This window comes from Magnolia sinica, chromosome 6, assembly GCF_029962835.1.
Source record: "Magnolia sinica isolate HGM2019 chromosome 6, MsV1, whole genome shotgun sequence".
Classification (NCBI taxonomy): Eukaryota; Viridiplantae; Streptophyta; class Magnoliopsida; order Magnoliales; family Magnoliaceae; genus Magnolia; species Magnolia sinica.
The window spans coordinates 46,205,252-46,221,792 of record NC_080578.1 but is presented as its reverse complement, the minus strand read 5'-3'; the positions used below and the strand labels follow the sequence as shown (position 1 = coordinate 46,221,792).

The 16,541-nt window shown below is 42.5% G+C and overlaps 1 protein-coding gene and 1 long non-coding RNA gene across 2 annotated transcripts in view; both read left to right on the top strand.

The window, feature by feature from the left end:
• The first annotated feature begins 649 nt into the window (after positions 1-649).
• The window catches only part of LOC131248729 (probable cinnamyl alcohol dehydrogenase 1), a 57,349-nt gene continuing 41,457 nt past the window's right edge, over positions 650-16,541 (top strand). The window contains exon 1 of the mRNA XM_058249145.1: positions 650-750. Coding sequence (XP_058105128.1) covers positions 662-750 — 89 coding nt within the window. The 5' untranslated portion in view covers positions 650-661. The remainder of the gene's footprint in view (positions 751-16,541) is intronic.
• Positions 757-11,693, top strand: LOC131248730 (uncharacterized). The gene is made up of 2 exons (XR_009172376.1): positions 757-998; positions 11,179-11,693. It is a non-coding gene; the product is annotated as an uncharacterized LOC131248730 (long non-coding RNA).

Sequence of the window (16,541 nt, the reverse complement as noted above, 5' to 3'; positions counted from 1 at the left end):
GTTTTAAGATTTGGACAAATTTGATGCGGCTTGTTTGAGTCGAATAAGGCTTGGTTTGACCTGATCCAGTTCAACACCACGTGTCACCCCTAACTCAGGCAAGTTGGGTTGATTCAGCCCCAACTCGGGCAATTTGCTACTCGACTCAATGAGTCAGGTTGAGTTGCTGAGTCTGTAAACCATGATTCAACTATTGAATTTTGCTTGTGGAACTGTATTAGTTTGTGTTATTACCCACTGTTCTTGTCATTTAGACATTGTTTTGTATGGATCTAATTTTAAAAAGGACCCAACTGATTGTCCTCAATATTTGTGATCCGTCCCTAATGCTGCATAAGAGAGAATTTTAAGAATTTGGAAAAAATGGAAGTAAAGTTACTCTTCACATGTTATGTAATCTATGCATGGCAAATTTGGATACATTCTTACTTTAGTATCTGCTCTAGACAACCCACAATGCACTCAAGTAGCTGTGACACTGTATAAAATATGCCTCCAGTGTTTGTCCCATGGCCTAAGCTGTACATTTTCATATGGTGCAACTGACTGCATGAAAATTTATAAATTTCAAAACATTCGCATATGCACATTTGATAGTGTCCACAATCTGCATTAACCTTGTTGCAAGGAATGTTTTACAGTGTTGTAAGATAAGCTTGCAATGAGTACAGAAGGTGCGGACCACAACTGCCTCGGATGGGCAGCAAGAGATGCATCTGGAATCCTATCACCATACAAATTCAGCCGCAGGTATATATGAACTGATACATTTAGAAATATTCTTTAGATTTCATTTCTGCATTTATTGCCCAGTGTATATCTGAGCCTATGGTGTCTGAAGTGGAAGTTGTAATGAATAGTGAAAGTAACATCAAGACCAAATTCTGAGATCATTTATGAGTGGACCTAGGCTCTGATGCATTTCTTTATGAGAGGCTGATTTTTGCAAGCAGAACCACGGCTTTCGTACTGGGCTAAAGCCATGGTTCTGCTATAGGGTACTGATGGGGACATCTCACGCACACGCGCACGCACGCCGCCCCACCCACGCACGTATGCATGGAGTAGGAGGGCCCCACCGTCGATCTGGCTCGATGACGACGTCCAGGGAGGGCCTTCTAGCTAGAAGACAAGTTTTGGTTCAAAAAGTGGGCTCGATAGTCAAGAAAACTCCATCTTATTGTTATTATTTAGAACATCGTGAATGCTTTAGATTTCTTTGTTTGGTTTTTATTTTAGTTTACTTCATCGCCAAGTAACAAGTTGCACACATGGTGTGAGTTTTTGAGGTATAGGGTTTTCCCTATAAATAGGCACTCCTTGTAGTTCTTTTGATTCATTCAAGCTTAATAAAAATTTCTGCTTTATTTTTCTGCTCTCCTAGTGAGTTGTGGAAGAATTCAAAAGTGGGTGCGAAGCCCTCCCTTTTCGAAGGGCTAACTACGTGGTGTGAAGCCACATCTATCCCCATCCGTCGCTACCCTCTTCCATTCATATATTTCATATTCTATCATCATTATTGCTTTGAATTTCCTAGCTTTTGCAGTTATTTATTCCCCTATAGCTAGTTTCCAGAATATGGACCTGTAGGAGGGCTGAAACTTCGGCGGAGTACTACGCCTCGACCTTACGTCGGATCGTTGTCAAACTTAGAGGGATTGGAGGTCTCCCCTAGCCGACCAAGACCTAGGTATCACTTTGGGGAGGCGGGCTTCCATCACACGTGCAGCCAGCCCACCCGCGCACGTGCGTTAGCCTCAGGTCACCATTTGCGCGTAGGAGCTTTCTCCGAGTTTGGTTTTCCTCTAGTTTTTCCCTTTTCATTCCTATTTCCTAAACCCTAGCCTTAGTTTGCATTAGCCTTAATTTATTTGCCCTTTTTTTCTCCCTAGGGTTCCTTGAATTGAGATTGGGGAATGCTTTGGATTAGGGACTGTTTGCTATGCATGAGTGGTTGATTTCTATTTCCCTTTGAGATCGTTTGGCTTATAATTTTTATTATTCCAACCCTAACCTGTGTAGGCCTGGACCCGCATAGATTCCCCTTAATTGAATGTTTGGACTTTCATGTGGGATATGGAATTCGTGTAGTTATTTCTTAACTAATGTGATCTTAAGCTTGAATTCTTGCACATCATATTTAAATTTCATGTCCTACATCAAATTTAGTATCAAAGCTTAGGATTCTTATAGGGGAACACATTATTTGTTTAGGGTTAGTTTGTTTGAGTCTGTCATGCATCTAGTCCATCACATGTAGCTTTTAGGAGTCCATAGTCCCTTATTTTATTAACTATATTGCTGGAGTAACATTGCATAGTCCCCTCAGATAGAGTCTCATAGGATCATTTAGTCCCATATAGTCGTCATAGAAAGTCCTTAGGTGAAGTGAGCAAGTTGTACACCCACACGTACGGGTCATGGTTTTGACTAACACCCTACGCTAAACATGGAACAACTGCTAGAGTCACTAAACAAGCTATCCCATCAGATCGAGTCTTGGGGTAAGTACTTGGAACGAAGCATAAATCAACATCTTGACCAAATAGAGGCCTCCCTTAGGACAAACCTCACCATTAGGGAAGATGGTCAATCTCAGACAGCTGGCCAGGAGGATAGACCAATGAATGGACGTGGCCAAGGAATCTGTCATGGGTGTGCACCTGTACCCCCACCCAATGAGGGACATCAAGACCATTATTTTGAGAGGTACAACATGTGCGGCCTCGTGGCCAGAGAGAGTGCACCAGAGGCTAGTGTAAAGTTACCTACTGAGGCCATTCCGGTAGTGCATGAGTTTCATGATGTCTTTCCTGATGATCTACCGGATGAGTCTCCCCCTAGGAGGGATATAGAGCACACCAGAACATTGGACACCGTAATACCTACAGCCGAGTTTGCGTTTAATAGTTCTATCAATAGGTCCACAGGTCTCAGTCTTTTTGAAGTCGTTACTGGTTATAAACCTGGGAAACCTATTGATCTTGTCCCTATGTCATTGTCCCATAGGCCGTCAGAGCCTACAGAGTCTTTTGCGCATCACGTTCATTCATGGCATCAAGAAATTAGGTAGAAGACATAACTAGTAATGAACATTACTTACTTTCTACAGGCCAACATAAATGTTTCAAGGAATTTAATGTAAGAGACTCTGTGATGATACGCATCATCAGGACAGAGCAATACCCTCAGCGAGCTGTTCGAAAATTACACGCGCATAACGCTGGACCATTCAAAATTATAAAACGAAAAGGTCTCAATGCGTATGTGGCAAATCTTCCACCCTCCATGGGAATTAGTTCCACATTCAATGTGGAGGATTTAGTTGCATTTCAAGGGGCCATTGATGCATTGTCCAGCCTTTCGCCTAACCATCTTGATTCTCCAGACCTTTCCCTTGATCTATGGCCCCCTCCCGACCCATTTTCCTAGCCTCTGCGTCCCATACCTACCGTCTTGACCCATTCTCCTAGCCTCTACCTCCCATACCTATTCTTCCCGACCTTTCTTCCCAGCATCTACCTCCCATACCTAACATTCACACACTTAGAGAGGAAATAGAGGATAGCCTGGACCATCAGATAGTTTTAACATCGGACAGCGGATTTCAGAAGTACCTAGTTAAATGGAAGTCACGCCCAGCTTCAGATGGCACGTGACTCACTGTGGAGGAGCTTCAAAGACTTGATCTTGACATCCTGGAGCGGTTCAGGAGTTTTATTTCGTCAGTGGCGAAATCTTCGCAGCTGAGGAGAATTGATGGGAACATCTCGTGCACACACGCACGCCGCCCCACCTACGCACGTACGCATGGAGTAAGAGGGCCCCACCATCGATCTGGCTCTATGACGACGTACAAGGAGGGCCTCCTAGCTAGAAGACAACTTTTGGTTCAAAAAGTGGGCCCGATAGTCAAGAAAAGCCCATCATGAGATCTCATGATCATGGCCCACTCGTCGGATTGATTTCATATTTTAGGTTTTGCTTTTTATTATTATTTAGAACATCATAAACGCTTTAGATTTCTTTGTTTGGTTTTTATTTTAGTTTACTTCGTCGCCAAGTAATAGGCTGCGCACATGGTGCGAGTTTTTGGGGTATAGGGTTTTCCCTATAAATAGGCACCCCTTGTAGTTCTTTTGATTCATTCAAGCTTAATAAAAATTCCTGCTTTATTTTTCTGCTCTCTTAGTGAGTTGTGGAAGAATTTTAAAGTGGCTGCGAAGCCCTCCCTTTTCGAGGGGCTAACTACGTGGTGTGAAGCCACATCTATCCCCATCCGTCCCTACCCTCTCCCATCCATATATCTCATCTTCTATCATTATTATTGCTTTGAATTTCCTAGCTTTTGCAGCTATTCATTTCGTTACAGCCAGTTTCCAGAATATAGACCTGTAGGAGGGCTGAAACTTTGGTGAAACACTACGCCTTGACCTTACGTCTGATCGTCTTCAAACTTGGAGGGATTGGATGTCTCTCCTAGCAGACCAAGGCCTAGGTATCACTTTGGGGAGGCGGGCTTCCATCACACGTGTGGCCAGCTCACCCGCACACGTGCGTCAGCCCCGGGTCACCATCTGCGCACAGGAGTTTTCTCCGGGTCAGGTTTTCCTCTTTTCATTCATATTTCCTAAACCCTAGCCTTAGTTTGCATTAGTCCTAATTTATTTGCTTTGCCCTTTTTTTTTTCACCCTAGGATTCCTTGAATTGAGATCAAGGTGTCCCATATCGGTATCGGTTGGCGTAACGGTGCCCTCCGAAACCGATACGGATACGGGGGCGTAACGGGGAATCCCATGGATTAGGGACTGTTCGCTATGCATGAGTGGTTGATTTCTATTTTCCTTTGAGATCGTTTAGCCTATAATTTTTATTGTTCCAGCCCTAGCCTATGTAGGCCTGGACCCGCATAGATTCTCCTTAATTGAATGTTTGGACTTTCATGTGGGATATGGAATTTGTGCAGTTGTTTCTGAACTAATGTGATCTTAAGCTTGAATTCATGCACATCATATTTGAATTTCATGTCCTACATCAAATTTGGTATCAAAGCTTAGGGTTCTTATAGGGGAATACATTATTTGTTTAGGGTTAGTTTGTTTGAGTCCGTCATGCATCTAGTCCATAACATGTAGCTTTTAGGAGTCCATAGTCCCTTATTTTATTAACTATATTGCTGGAGTAACATTGCATAGTCCCCTCATATAGAGTCTCATAAGATCATTTAGTCCCATATAGTCGTCATAGAAAGTCCTTAGGTGGAGTTAGCAATTTGTACACCCACACGTACGGGTCATGGTTTTGGCTAGCACCCTACACTAAACATGGAACAACTGCTAGAGTCACTAAATAAGCTATCTCAGTAGATCGAGTCTTGGGGTAAGTGCTTGGAAAGAAGCATAAATCAACGCCTTGACCAAATAGAGGCCTCCATCAGGACAAACCTCACAATTAGGGAAGATGGCCAATCTCAGGTAGGTGGCCAGGAGGATAGACCAATGAATGTACGTGGCCAAGGAATCAGTCATGGGTGTGCACCTGTACCCCTACCCCATGAGTGACATCAAGACCATTATTTTGAGGGGTACATGTGCGGCCTCATGGCTAGAGAGAGTGCACTAGAGGCTAGTGTAAAGTTACCTACTGAGGCTATTCTGGTAGTGGATGAGTTTCATGATGTCTTTCTTGATGATCTACCGGATGAGTCTCCCCCTAGGAGGGATATAGAGGACACCGTAATACCTACAGCCGAGTTTGCGTTTAATAGTTCTGTCAATAGGTTCACATGTCTCAGTCTTTATGAAGTCGTTACTGGTTATAAACCTGGGAAACCTATTGATCTTGTCTCTATGTCACTATCCCATAGGCCGTCAGAGCCTACAGAGTCTTTTGCGCATCACGTTCATTCATGGCATCAAGCAATCTGACAGAAGACCATGACTAGTAATGAACATTACTCACTTTCTGCAGACCAACATAAATGTTTTAAGGAATTCAATATAAGAGACTGTGATGATCCGCATCAGGCCAAAGCGATACCCTCAGGGAGCCGTTTGGAAAGTACACGTGCATAGCACTGGACCATTCAAAATTATAAAACGAAACGGTCTCCATGCGTATGTGGCAAATCTTCCACCCTCCATGGGAATTAGTTTCACATTCAATGTGGAGGATCTAGTTGCATTTCAAGGGGCCATTGATGCATTGTCCAGCCTTTGCCTAACTATCTTGATTCCCCAGACCTTTCCCTTGATCCATGGCCCCCTCCCGACCCATTTTCCCAGCCTCTATATCCCATACCTACCCGTCCCGACCCATTTTCCCAGCCTCTACCTCCCATACCTATTCTTCCCGTCCTTTCTTCCCGTTCTTTCTTTCTTCCCAATCTTTCTTCTCATACCTAACTTTCACACACCAAGAGAGGAAATAGAGGATAGCCTGGACCATCAGATAGTTTCAACGTCGAATAACGAATTTCAGAAGTACTTGGTTAAATGGAAGTCACGCCCAGCCTCAGACAACACGTGGCTCACTGCGGAGGAGCTTCAAAGACTTGATTTTAACGTCCTAGAGCGGTTCAGGAGTTTTATTTTGCCAGTGGCAAAATCTTCGCAGCTGAGGAGAATTGATGGGGACATCTCGCACACACGCGCACGCACGCCGCCCCACCTACGCACGTACGCACAGAGTAGGAGGGCCCCACCATCGATCTGGCTCGATGACGACGTCCAGGGAGGGTATCCTACCTAGAAGACGAAGTTTGGTTCAAAAGATTGGGCGCGATAGTCAAGAAAAGCCCATCATGGGATCTCATGATCGTGGCCCACTCGTCGGATTGATTTCATATTTTAGGTTTTGCTTATTGTTATTATTTAGAACATCGTGAACATTTTAGATTTCTTTGTTTAGTTTTTATTTTACTTTACTTCATCGCCAAGTAATAAGTTGCGGACATGATGCGAGTTTTTAAGGTTTAGGGTTTTTCTTATAAATAGGCATCCCTTTTAGTTCTTTTGGATTCATTCAAGCTTAATAAAAATTCTTGCTTTATTTGTCTGCTCTCTTAGTGAGTTGTGGAAGAATTTAAAAGTGCATGTAAAGCCCTCCCTTTTTGAAGTGCTAACTACGTGGTGTGAAGCCACATCTACCCCCATTCGTCCCTACCCTCTCACATCCATATATCTCATCTTCTATCATCATTATTGTTTTGAATTTTTTAGCTTTTGCAGCTATTCATTTCCCTACAGCTAGTTTTCAGAATCTGTACCTGTAGGAGGGCTGAAACTTTGGTGAAACACTACGCCTTGACCTTACGTCTGATCGTCTTCAAACTTGGAGGGATTGGATGTCTCTCCTAGCAGACCAAGGCCTAGGTATCACTTTGGGGAGGCGGGCTTCCATCACACGTGTGGCCAGCTCACCCGCACACGTGCGTCAGCCCCGGGTCACCATCTGCGCACAGGAGTTTTCTCCGGGTCAGGTTTTCCTCTTTTCATTCATATTTCCTAAACCCTAGCCTTAGTTTGCATTAGTCCTAATTTATTTGCTTTGCCCTTTTTTTTTTCACCCTAGGATTCCTTGAATTGAGATCAAGGTGTCCCATATCGGTATCGGTTGGCGTAACGGTGCCCTCCGAAACCGATACGGATACGGGGGCGTAACGGCGATACGGAGGCGTAACGGCCCGTGACGGCGCATTTTTTTTTTTTTTTTGCCAAAAAAATATGAAAAAATATTGATTAAATTCGGAATATTCTAAGCATTCCAAATATGCATTCATTTATAAATTGGAACATGTTTATGGTGGTGTAACGGTCCACTCTTTGGTGAGAAGTTGTATCAGACTGTCTGATTAATTTTTTAACCAGGTAACTTGAATTTGACTACAAAATTCATATATTTAATTTTTTTTAAATATATAATTTATATACTTAACAACTTGTTATTATTTCTCCCAATAGTTCTTTAAAAAAAAATGAAATTAAATTCAGGTAGATGACGTTACCAATTTGGGGCTGATTTGGAGGACCAATCTATTCTCCAAATCAGCCTCAAATTCATGTCATTTATTGTCATTATCCTACTTATAAATTGGTGGACATTTATTGAATAGTGAATCATAAAAAATAAAAAATAAAAATCAGAAGGCCCTATTTTAAAAAATAAAAACTCACAAATTAATTATTAAAACTATTTAAGTAATTTGATTTTGGCATTGTGAGTTAGCAATTGCAGTCCATAATTTAATTGTCAAATTTTAAGTTAATATATGTCTCGTGTACAATTTTTTAAGGCTTGAATTAGGAGGGACTTAGATGTAAAGTGCAACACACGTGTCAAAGTTTTTTGGGCCCCACCCGTGATGAATGTGTTATATCCATAACTTCCATTCATTTTGCCAAATAATTTTAGGGCATGAGCCCAAAAATGAGGCACATCCAAAGCTCAGGTGGACTGTACCATAAAAAACAACAATAATTAAATGTTCACTGTTAAAAATTTATTGAGGGCTAGAAAAGTTTTAGATCAAGCTAACATGTGTGTTTGCCCTTCATCCACGTCAATGTGACCCAATTAATAGGTTAGATTGAAAATAAACATTACAGTGGACTTTAAGAAAATTTTAATAGTGAGCATTCTATAACCATTTTTTCCTATGGTGTGGTCCACCTAAGATTTGGATATTACTAATTTTTTGAATCCTGACTTAAAATGATGTGGCAAAATGGATGGACGATATGGATAGAAAATATACATCATAGTGGGCCCACTCGGGTCTGATCACATTGGATGGAAAATAAACGTTACCGTGCGTGTACGAATTATTTAACGTGGAAATCATTATCTTTGTTGCGATTTTTGGTGTGGTCCAGATGATCTCTGGATATAAGTCATTTTTTGGGTGGTGCTTTAAAATGATCTCTGAAAATAGACGAACGGTGTAGATGTAATAAATACATCACTGTGGAGCCCATATAACTTTGATCTCCTTTGAACCGTTCGTACAACTCGGAGCTCGAGGAGTGTCAGCGCTCGTCTTTCCGTGACACGTACCTACAGCAGTATTAAAAAAAAAATGGGGAGAGAGAGAAACGAAAAGAATAAAAGAGGGAAAGAAGAGAAAAGAAAAAAAGAGGGAAAGGGGGAGAGGAGATTGAGAGAGAGAGAGAGAGTGAGAGAGAGAGAGAGAGGAAGAAGAAGAAGAAGAAGAAGAGGAAGAAGCAGCTGCAGCCGCAGCAGGGCGCAGCCGCAGCCGCAACTGCTCGAGAAGAAGAAGAAGAAGAAGAAGAAGAAACAGAAGGAGAAGAAGAAAAGAAACGAAAAAAAGGTGAGTTTTTTTTTTTTGTTTTTTGTTTTTTTTTTTTTTAAGGGTCCGTCACAGCTGTTACGGGTCCGTAACGGCCGTTATGGCCCGTAACGGCCGTATCGCGTAACGGGTCCCACCGTTACCGTTACGTATCGGCCGTTACGGCCGATACGTAACCGATTTGGGATACCCTGATTGAGATTGGGGAATCCCTTGGATTAGGGATTGTTTGCTATGCATGAGTGGTTGATTTCTATTTCCCTTTGAGATCGTTTGACTTATAATTTTTATTGTTCCAGCCCTAGCCTGTGTAGGCCTGGACCCGCATAGATTCCCCTTAATTGAATGTTTGGACTTTCACGTGGGATATGGAATTTGTGTAGTTGTTTCTGAACTAATGTGATCTTAAGCTTGAATTCTTGCACATCATATTTGAATTTCATATCCTGCATCAGGTACTTCAGAATTTAGTGTTATATTATGTAAGTTGAGTCTAGGCAAATGGAACTGCTATAAACATATTTCAGCTTTCCTCTTGGGCCGCCCAGCCTCAGACAACACGTGGCTCACTGCGGAGGAGCTTCAAAGACTTGATCCTGACATCCTGGAGTGGTTCAGGAGTTTTATTTTGTCAGTGGCGAAATCTTCGCAGCTGAGGAGAATTGATGGGGACATCTCGCGCACACACGCACGCTGCCCCACCTACGCACATACGCATGGAGTAGGAGGGCCCCACCATTGAGCTGGCTCAATGACGACGTCCAGGGAGGGCCTCGTAGTTAGAAGACAAGTTTTAGTTTAAAAAGTGGGGCCCGATAGTCAAGAAAAGCCCATCATGGGATCTCATGATTGTGGCCCACTATTCGGATTGATTTTATATTTTAGGTTTTGCATATGATTATTATTTAAAATATCGTGAACGCTTTAGATTTCTTTGTTTGGTTTTTATTTTAGTTTACTTCATCGCCTAAGTAATAGGTTACGCGCATGGTGCGAGTTTTTGGGTATAGAGTTTTCCCTATAAATAGGCATCCCTTATAGTTCTTTTGATTCATTCAAACTTAATAAAAATTCCTGCTTTATTTTTCTGCTCTCTTAATGAGTTGTGGAAGAATTTAAAAGTGGGTGTGAAGCCCTTCCTTTTCGAAGGGCTAACTACGTGGTGTGAAGCCACATCTATCCCCATCCGTCCATACCATCTTCCATCCATATATCTCATATTCTATCATTATTATTGCTTTGAATTTCTCAGCTTTTGCAGCTATTCATTCCCCTATATCCAGTTTCTAGAATCTGGACCTACAGGAGGGCTGAAACTTTGGTGGAGCACTACGCCTCGACCTTACGTCAGATTGTCGTCAATCTTGAAGGGATTGGAGGTCTCCCTTAGCCGACCAAGGCCTAGGTGTCACTTTGGGGAGACGGGCTTCCATCACACGTGCGGCCAGCCAACCCACGCACGTGTGTCAACCCCGGGTCACCATCTACGCAGAGGAGTTTTCTCCGGGTCAGGTTTTCCTCTTTTCATTCCTATTTCCTAAACCCTAGCCTTAGTTTGCATTAATCCTAATTTATTTGTCTTTTTTTTTTTCACCCTAGGGTTCCTTGAATTGAGATCGGGGAATCCCTTAGATTAGGAACTGTTTGCTATGCATAAGTGGTTGATTTCTATTTCCCTTTGAGATCGTTTGGCTAATAATTTTTATTGTTCTAGCCCTAGCTTGTGTAGGCCTGGACCCGCATAGATTCCCCTTAATTGAATGTTTGGACTTTCATGTGGGATATGGAATTCGTGTACTTGTTTCTGAACTAATGTGATCTTAAGCTTGAATTCTTGCACATCATATTTGAATTTCATGTCCTGCATCAGGTACTTCAGAATTTAGTTTTTTATTATGTAAGTTGAGTCTAGGCAAATGGAACTGCTACAAACATATTTCAGCTTTCCTCTTGGGCCAAAGCCAAATACAGCCTGTTTTTGGGACCCTATAATTGAAAGAATCGAAAAGGTTGGCTAGATGAAAGTGGTGGTATCGTTCTTTAGCAGCTCTTATCAAGGCTGCTATGTCCAATTTTTTGGTCTATTTATTTTATTCAAGATACCCTTGGTAGTGGATTGAGCATCTTCAAAGGAACTTCTTGTGGGAGGGGAGAGAGTAAGGTCAAAAAATTCATCTTATTAATTGGAAGGAGGTTCAAAAGCCTCTTCATGGAGGGGATCTTGGAATCTGAAATATTAGAGAGAGGAATTGGGCACTTTTGAGCAAATCATATGGTGGTTTAAGGAAGAACCAGATGCTTTGCGGTAAAGTGTGGTCATTGGGAAATATTTCTTCCAAGGGTAAGAAATTTTATTAAAGAAAGAAAGAAGGAAAAAAAAAAAAAGCGATAGGCAGCTGAACAAAGGCTGAATAAGCAAAGCTGTGTAGACAACCGGTGAAAGACGTTACTTGGATATCATATCAACAATATTCAAATTAGCTTCCCTAGATCCCAGCTTTGGCCAGATCATTTGCCATAGCGTTTGCCTTTTTGAGGGTGTGTGAGAAAGAGACTTACTTTCCCTTGCAAAACTTTTTAGCTTTTCTGATCATATTTGCAAGCTTCCAAGGGTGGTTTCTAGTTCCAGCCTTAAGAGATGGCATTCCTCCCATCACCTTCAACAATTGAAGGAAACAAATTATAACTTGAAATGATTTTTATGGCCTTGAGAAGGGCAACAGCTTCCACGAAATTGATTCCGATCCATGTAGAACGGATGAATTATATGAAGAATCCACAAATTGACGTTCTTCTCCCAATTATCCGATTCAATCGACTTTCTTCCCCAGTGGCGTTATTGGCCTTGAGATTCCAAAATCTACAAATCAGAGCCAACGCTATAAGAGGACAATTACCAATAATGATGAAGACGACGATTGCCAATGATGGCGAGTTGATGGCGATGGCACTATGATGGTGCTGATAATAATGTATCCCATAACTGTAACGATGGCTACAACGATCACCACCGTTACCTTTACGATACAAGATGTAACAGCCGTTACGACCTCCATAACTCCCATCATGGTCTCTCTTTTTATTGAAAAAATCCAAAAAACTTGTATCGGCCCCGTAATGGATTGTTACGACCTTTACAAGGGGTTGAAACGGCCGCTGGGGTTGAAACGGCCGTTATGGTCATTTTTCTGTAACATGTAATGGTTACCATTGTTACCTTTACGTAATAGCCTTTACGACTCCATAACAACTGTTACAACACACCATGGCTGACAATGTTGGACTTTGGCAAACATGGCTGTTGAGGGGGATGAAAGAGTGAGGGGTGATTGGATTCAAGTTAGGAGGAAAGGGAAATCAACAGGAGTGGTGGAAGCAGGTCGTAAGAACCGTGCGTTATTGAAACTCTCAACCCTGTATGTTGGGAACTTCCTAGAGGAGTGGTCGAAAGGGCATCTTCTCCAGGTTTTTGTAGGGCTGAGAAGGTGCAAGAGGTGGTCATCTGACAAATGAAAGGGTTTGTAGTCATTCACGAGTTCGCTTTTATAAGGATGGAGAAGGTCAACAAGGTGACTTTTGCGATTGCTGAATGGGAGTCGATTTGGGGAAGAGATTGATGGTGTAGAGGGTGAAATATGGCCCTTAGGTGGTGAACTAGACTCCATCTCGGGGGTGGGGGGTGGGTGTGGGGTGTGTGTTGGGGATTAGAGCTAGGAGATCCAAATCTTTCCAGGATATGGTTGTGAAACATACTCAACGGTGAGAAGGATACAAGAGAGTTTGAGGGAGGAAAGTGTTGTAGTCCAACGGACAAAAGATGAGTGTGGAAAGGGGTAAATGATGGCTTAGTGATGCAGGACATGCGATTTAAATATGATATGCAAGATTTCAGGCTTAGATCATACCAATTTAGAAACAATTACACAAATTCCACATCCCATATGAAAATCCAAACATTCAATTAAAGGGGAATCTATGTGAGTCCAGCCCTACACAGGCTAGGACTGGACCAATAAAAATTATAAGCCAAACGATCTCAAAGGGAATTAGAAATCAACCACTCATGCATAGCAAAGAGTCCCTAATTCAAGGGATTCCCTAATCTCAATTCAAGGAACCCTAGGGTGAAAAAAATGGCAAATAAATTAGGGCTAAAGCAAACTAAGGCTAGGGTTTAGGAAATAGGAATAAAAAGAGGAAAACCTGACCCAGAGAAAGCTCCTGCGTGTAGATGGTGGTCCGGGGCTGACGCACGTGCACGGGTGGGCTGGTCGCATGTATGACGGAAGCCTGCCTCCCCAAAGTGACACCTAAGCCTTGGTCGGTTAGGGGAGACCTCTAATCCCTCCAAGTTTGACGACGATCCGACATAAGGTCAAGGCGTAGTGCTCCGCCAAAGTTTCAGCCCTCCTACAGGTCCAGATTCTGGAAGCTGGCTGTAGGGGAATGAATAGCTGCAAAAGCTAGGAAATTCAAAGCAATAATGATGATAGAAGATGAGATATATGGATGGGAGAGGGTAGGGATGAATGGGGATAGATGTGGCTTCACATCACGTAGTTTAGCCATTCGAAAAGGGAGGAATTCGCACCCACTTTTGAATTTTTCACAACTCACTAAGAAAGCAGAAAAATAAAGCAGGAATTTTATTAAGCTTGAATGAATGAAAAGAACTACAAGGGGTGCCTATTTATAGGAAAAAACCTATACCTCAAAAACTCACACTATGTGCGCAACTTATTAGTTGGCGATGAAGTAAATTAAAATAAAAACTAAACAAAGAAATCTAAAACATTCACGATGTTCTAAATAATAACAATAAGCAAAACCTAAAATATGAAATCAATCTGACGAGTGGGCCACGATCATGAGATCTTATAATAGGCTTTTCTTTACTATCGTGCCCACTTTTTTGAACCAAAACTTATCTTCTTGCTAGGAGGCCCTCCCTGGATGTCATCATCAAGCCAGATCGATGGTGGGATCCTTCTGCGCACGTACGTGTGTAGGGGTGGTGGGGTGCGTGCGTGCGTGTGCACGATGTCCTCATCAACTCTTCCCGGCTGCGAAGATTTCGCCACTGGCGAAATAAAACTCCTGAACCGCTCCAGGATGTCAGGATCAAGTCTCTGAAGCTCCTCCTTAGTGACCCACGTGCTGTCTGAAGTTGGGCGTGACTTCCATTTAACTAGGTACTTCTAAAACCCGCCGTCCGATGTTGAAACTATTTCATGGTCCAAGATATCCTCTATTTCCTCTCTGGGTGTATGAAGGTTAAGTATGGGAGGTAGAGACTAGGATGAAAGGTCGGGAAAAAGCCATGGATCAAGGAGTAAATCTGGGGAATGAGGATGGGTGGGCGAAGGGCCGGACAAAGTATCAGTGGGTCCCTGAAAAGCAAGTAGATCCTCCACATTAAATGTGGAACTAGTTCTCATGGAAGGTGGAAGATCTACCTCATACGCATTGAGACCGTTTCGCTTCATAATTTTGAAAGGTCCAGTGCTACGCGCGTGTAACTTACGAACGGCTCCTGGAGGGTACCGCTCAGGCCTGATGCGAACCATCACAGAGTCCTCAATATTGAACTCTTTGAAACATCTATGTTGGTCTGTAGAAAATTTGTAATGTTCATTACTAGTAGTGATCTTTGCTTGATTTCTTAATGCAATGAATGTATGTGATACGCAAAAGACTCTGCAGATTCTGATAACCTATAGGACAATGACATGGGTATAAGATCAATAGGCTTCCTAGGCTTGTAACCAGTAACGACTTCAAAAGGACTTAGACCTGTGGACCTATTTACAGAACTATTGTATGTAAACTCGGCTATGGGTAGTACGGTGTCCCATGTCCTGGTATGCTCCCCCACTAAACATCGAAGTAAACTCCCTAGGCTCCTATTAACCACCTCAGTCTGGCCATCGGTCTGAGGGTGGTAGGCAGAAGAAAATTGGAGCCTAGTATTCATCATGTGCCATAGTGTCTTCCAAAAGTAACTCATGAATCGCACGTCACGGTCAGACACTATGGTTTTTGGTAACCCATGTAGTTTGACGACCTCACTAAAGAATAGCTTGGCAACATGAGATGTGTCGAAGGTCTTAGAATAAGGAATGAAGTGGGCTATTTTAGAGAAACGGTCCACGACAACAAATATGGAATCATGTTTCCGAATAGTTTTGGGAAGTCCAAGCACGAAGTCTATACTAATGTCCTGCTAAGGGATGAATGAGACTGGCAAAGGTGTATATAATTATGTATTCTGTTTCTTTTGCTTTGCTAGTTGACAAGTACGACATTGCCCTATAATTTTGGCCACGTCTCACTTGAAGCTTGGCCAATAAAACCTATCCTCCACTAGGGCAATGGTCTTGTCTCGACCGAAGTGACCCGCAACCCCTCTTGAATGTAACTCAAAGACAAGAAAATCGCGGAGGGAGGTGCGTGGTATGCACAAGCGGTCACTCCTAAACAAATATCCGTCTAAAATCAAATACTCACTGCTAGCTCCTGACGAACTCTCTAACAACGACGCATACACAACTTCGAAATCTGGACACTCAGAATACTCTTCTTTGATGCATTCAAGGCCCGTAACTTCAACACTCATGGAGTTGAGTAATGCGACCCGACTACTCAATGCGTCGGTGGGTTTATTCTCTACACCGGCCTTGTGCTTAAGTACAAAAGTGTACTCTTGAAGGAATTGAACCCACTTGGCATGCCTAGGGTTTAATTTCTTCTGAGAGTTCAGATATCTTAAGGCTTTATGATCTGAGAATAAGACGAATTCTTGCGACAATAGGTGATGACGCCAATGGCGCAGAGATTGCACTACTGCATAGAATTCCTTGTCATAGGTGGAATATCTTTGTTTTGCCTCATTCAGTTTCTCACTAAAAAAGGCGGCAGGGTGCCCTTCCTGACTAAGCACTCCTCCTATGCTAACTCCTGATGCGTCACATGTGACTTCAAAAGCTTTTGAAAAATTTGGAAGTTGCGTAACTGGAGCTTTGGTCATCTTGACCTTTATCTCATTGAAGGCCTTCGAGGCGGCCTTTGTCCATTGAAACTCTCATTTTTTTATGCAATCTGTGATGGGAGCCATAATGGAACTGAAACCTTCAATGAACCGCCTATAGAAGGTGGCTAAGCCGTGAAAGCTGCGTACCTCATGAATATTGCGAGGTTTAGGCCAATTGACCATAGCCTTGACCTTCTCGAGAT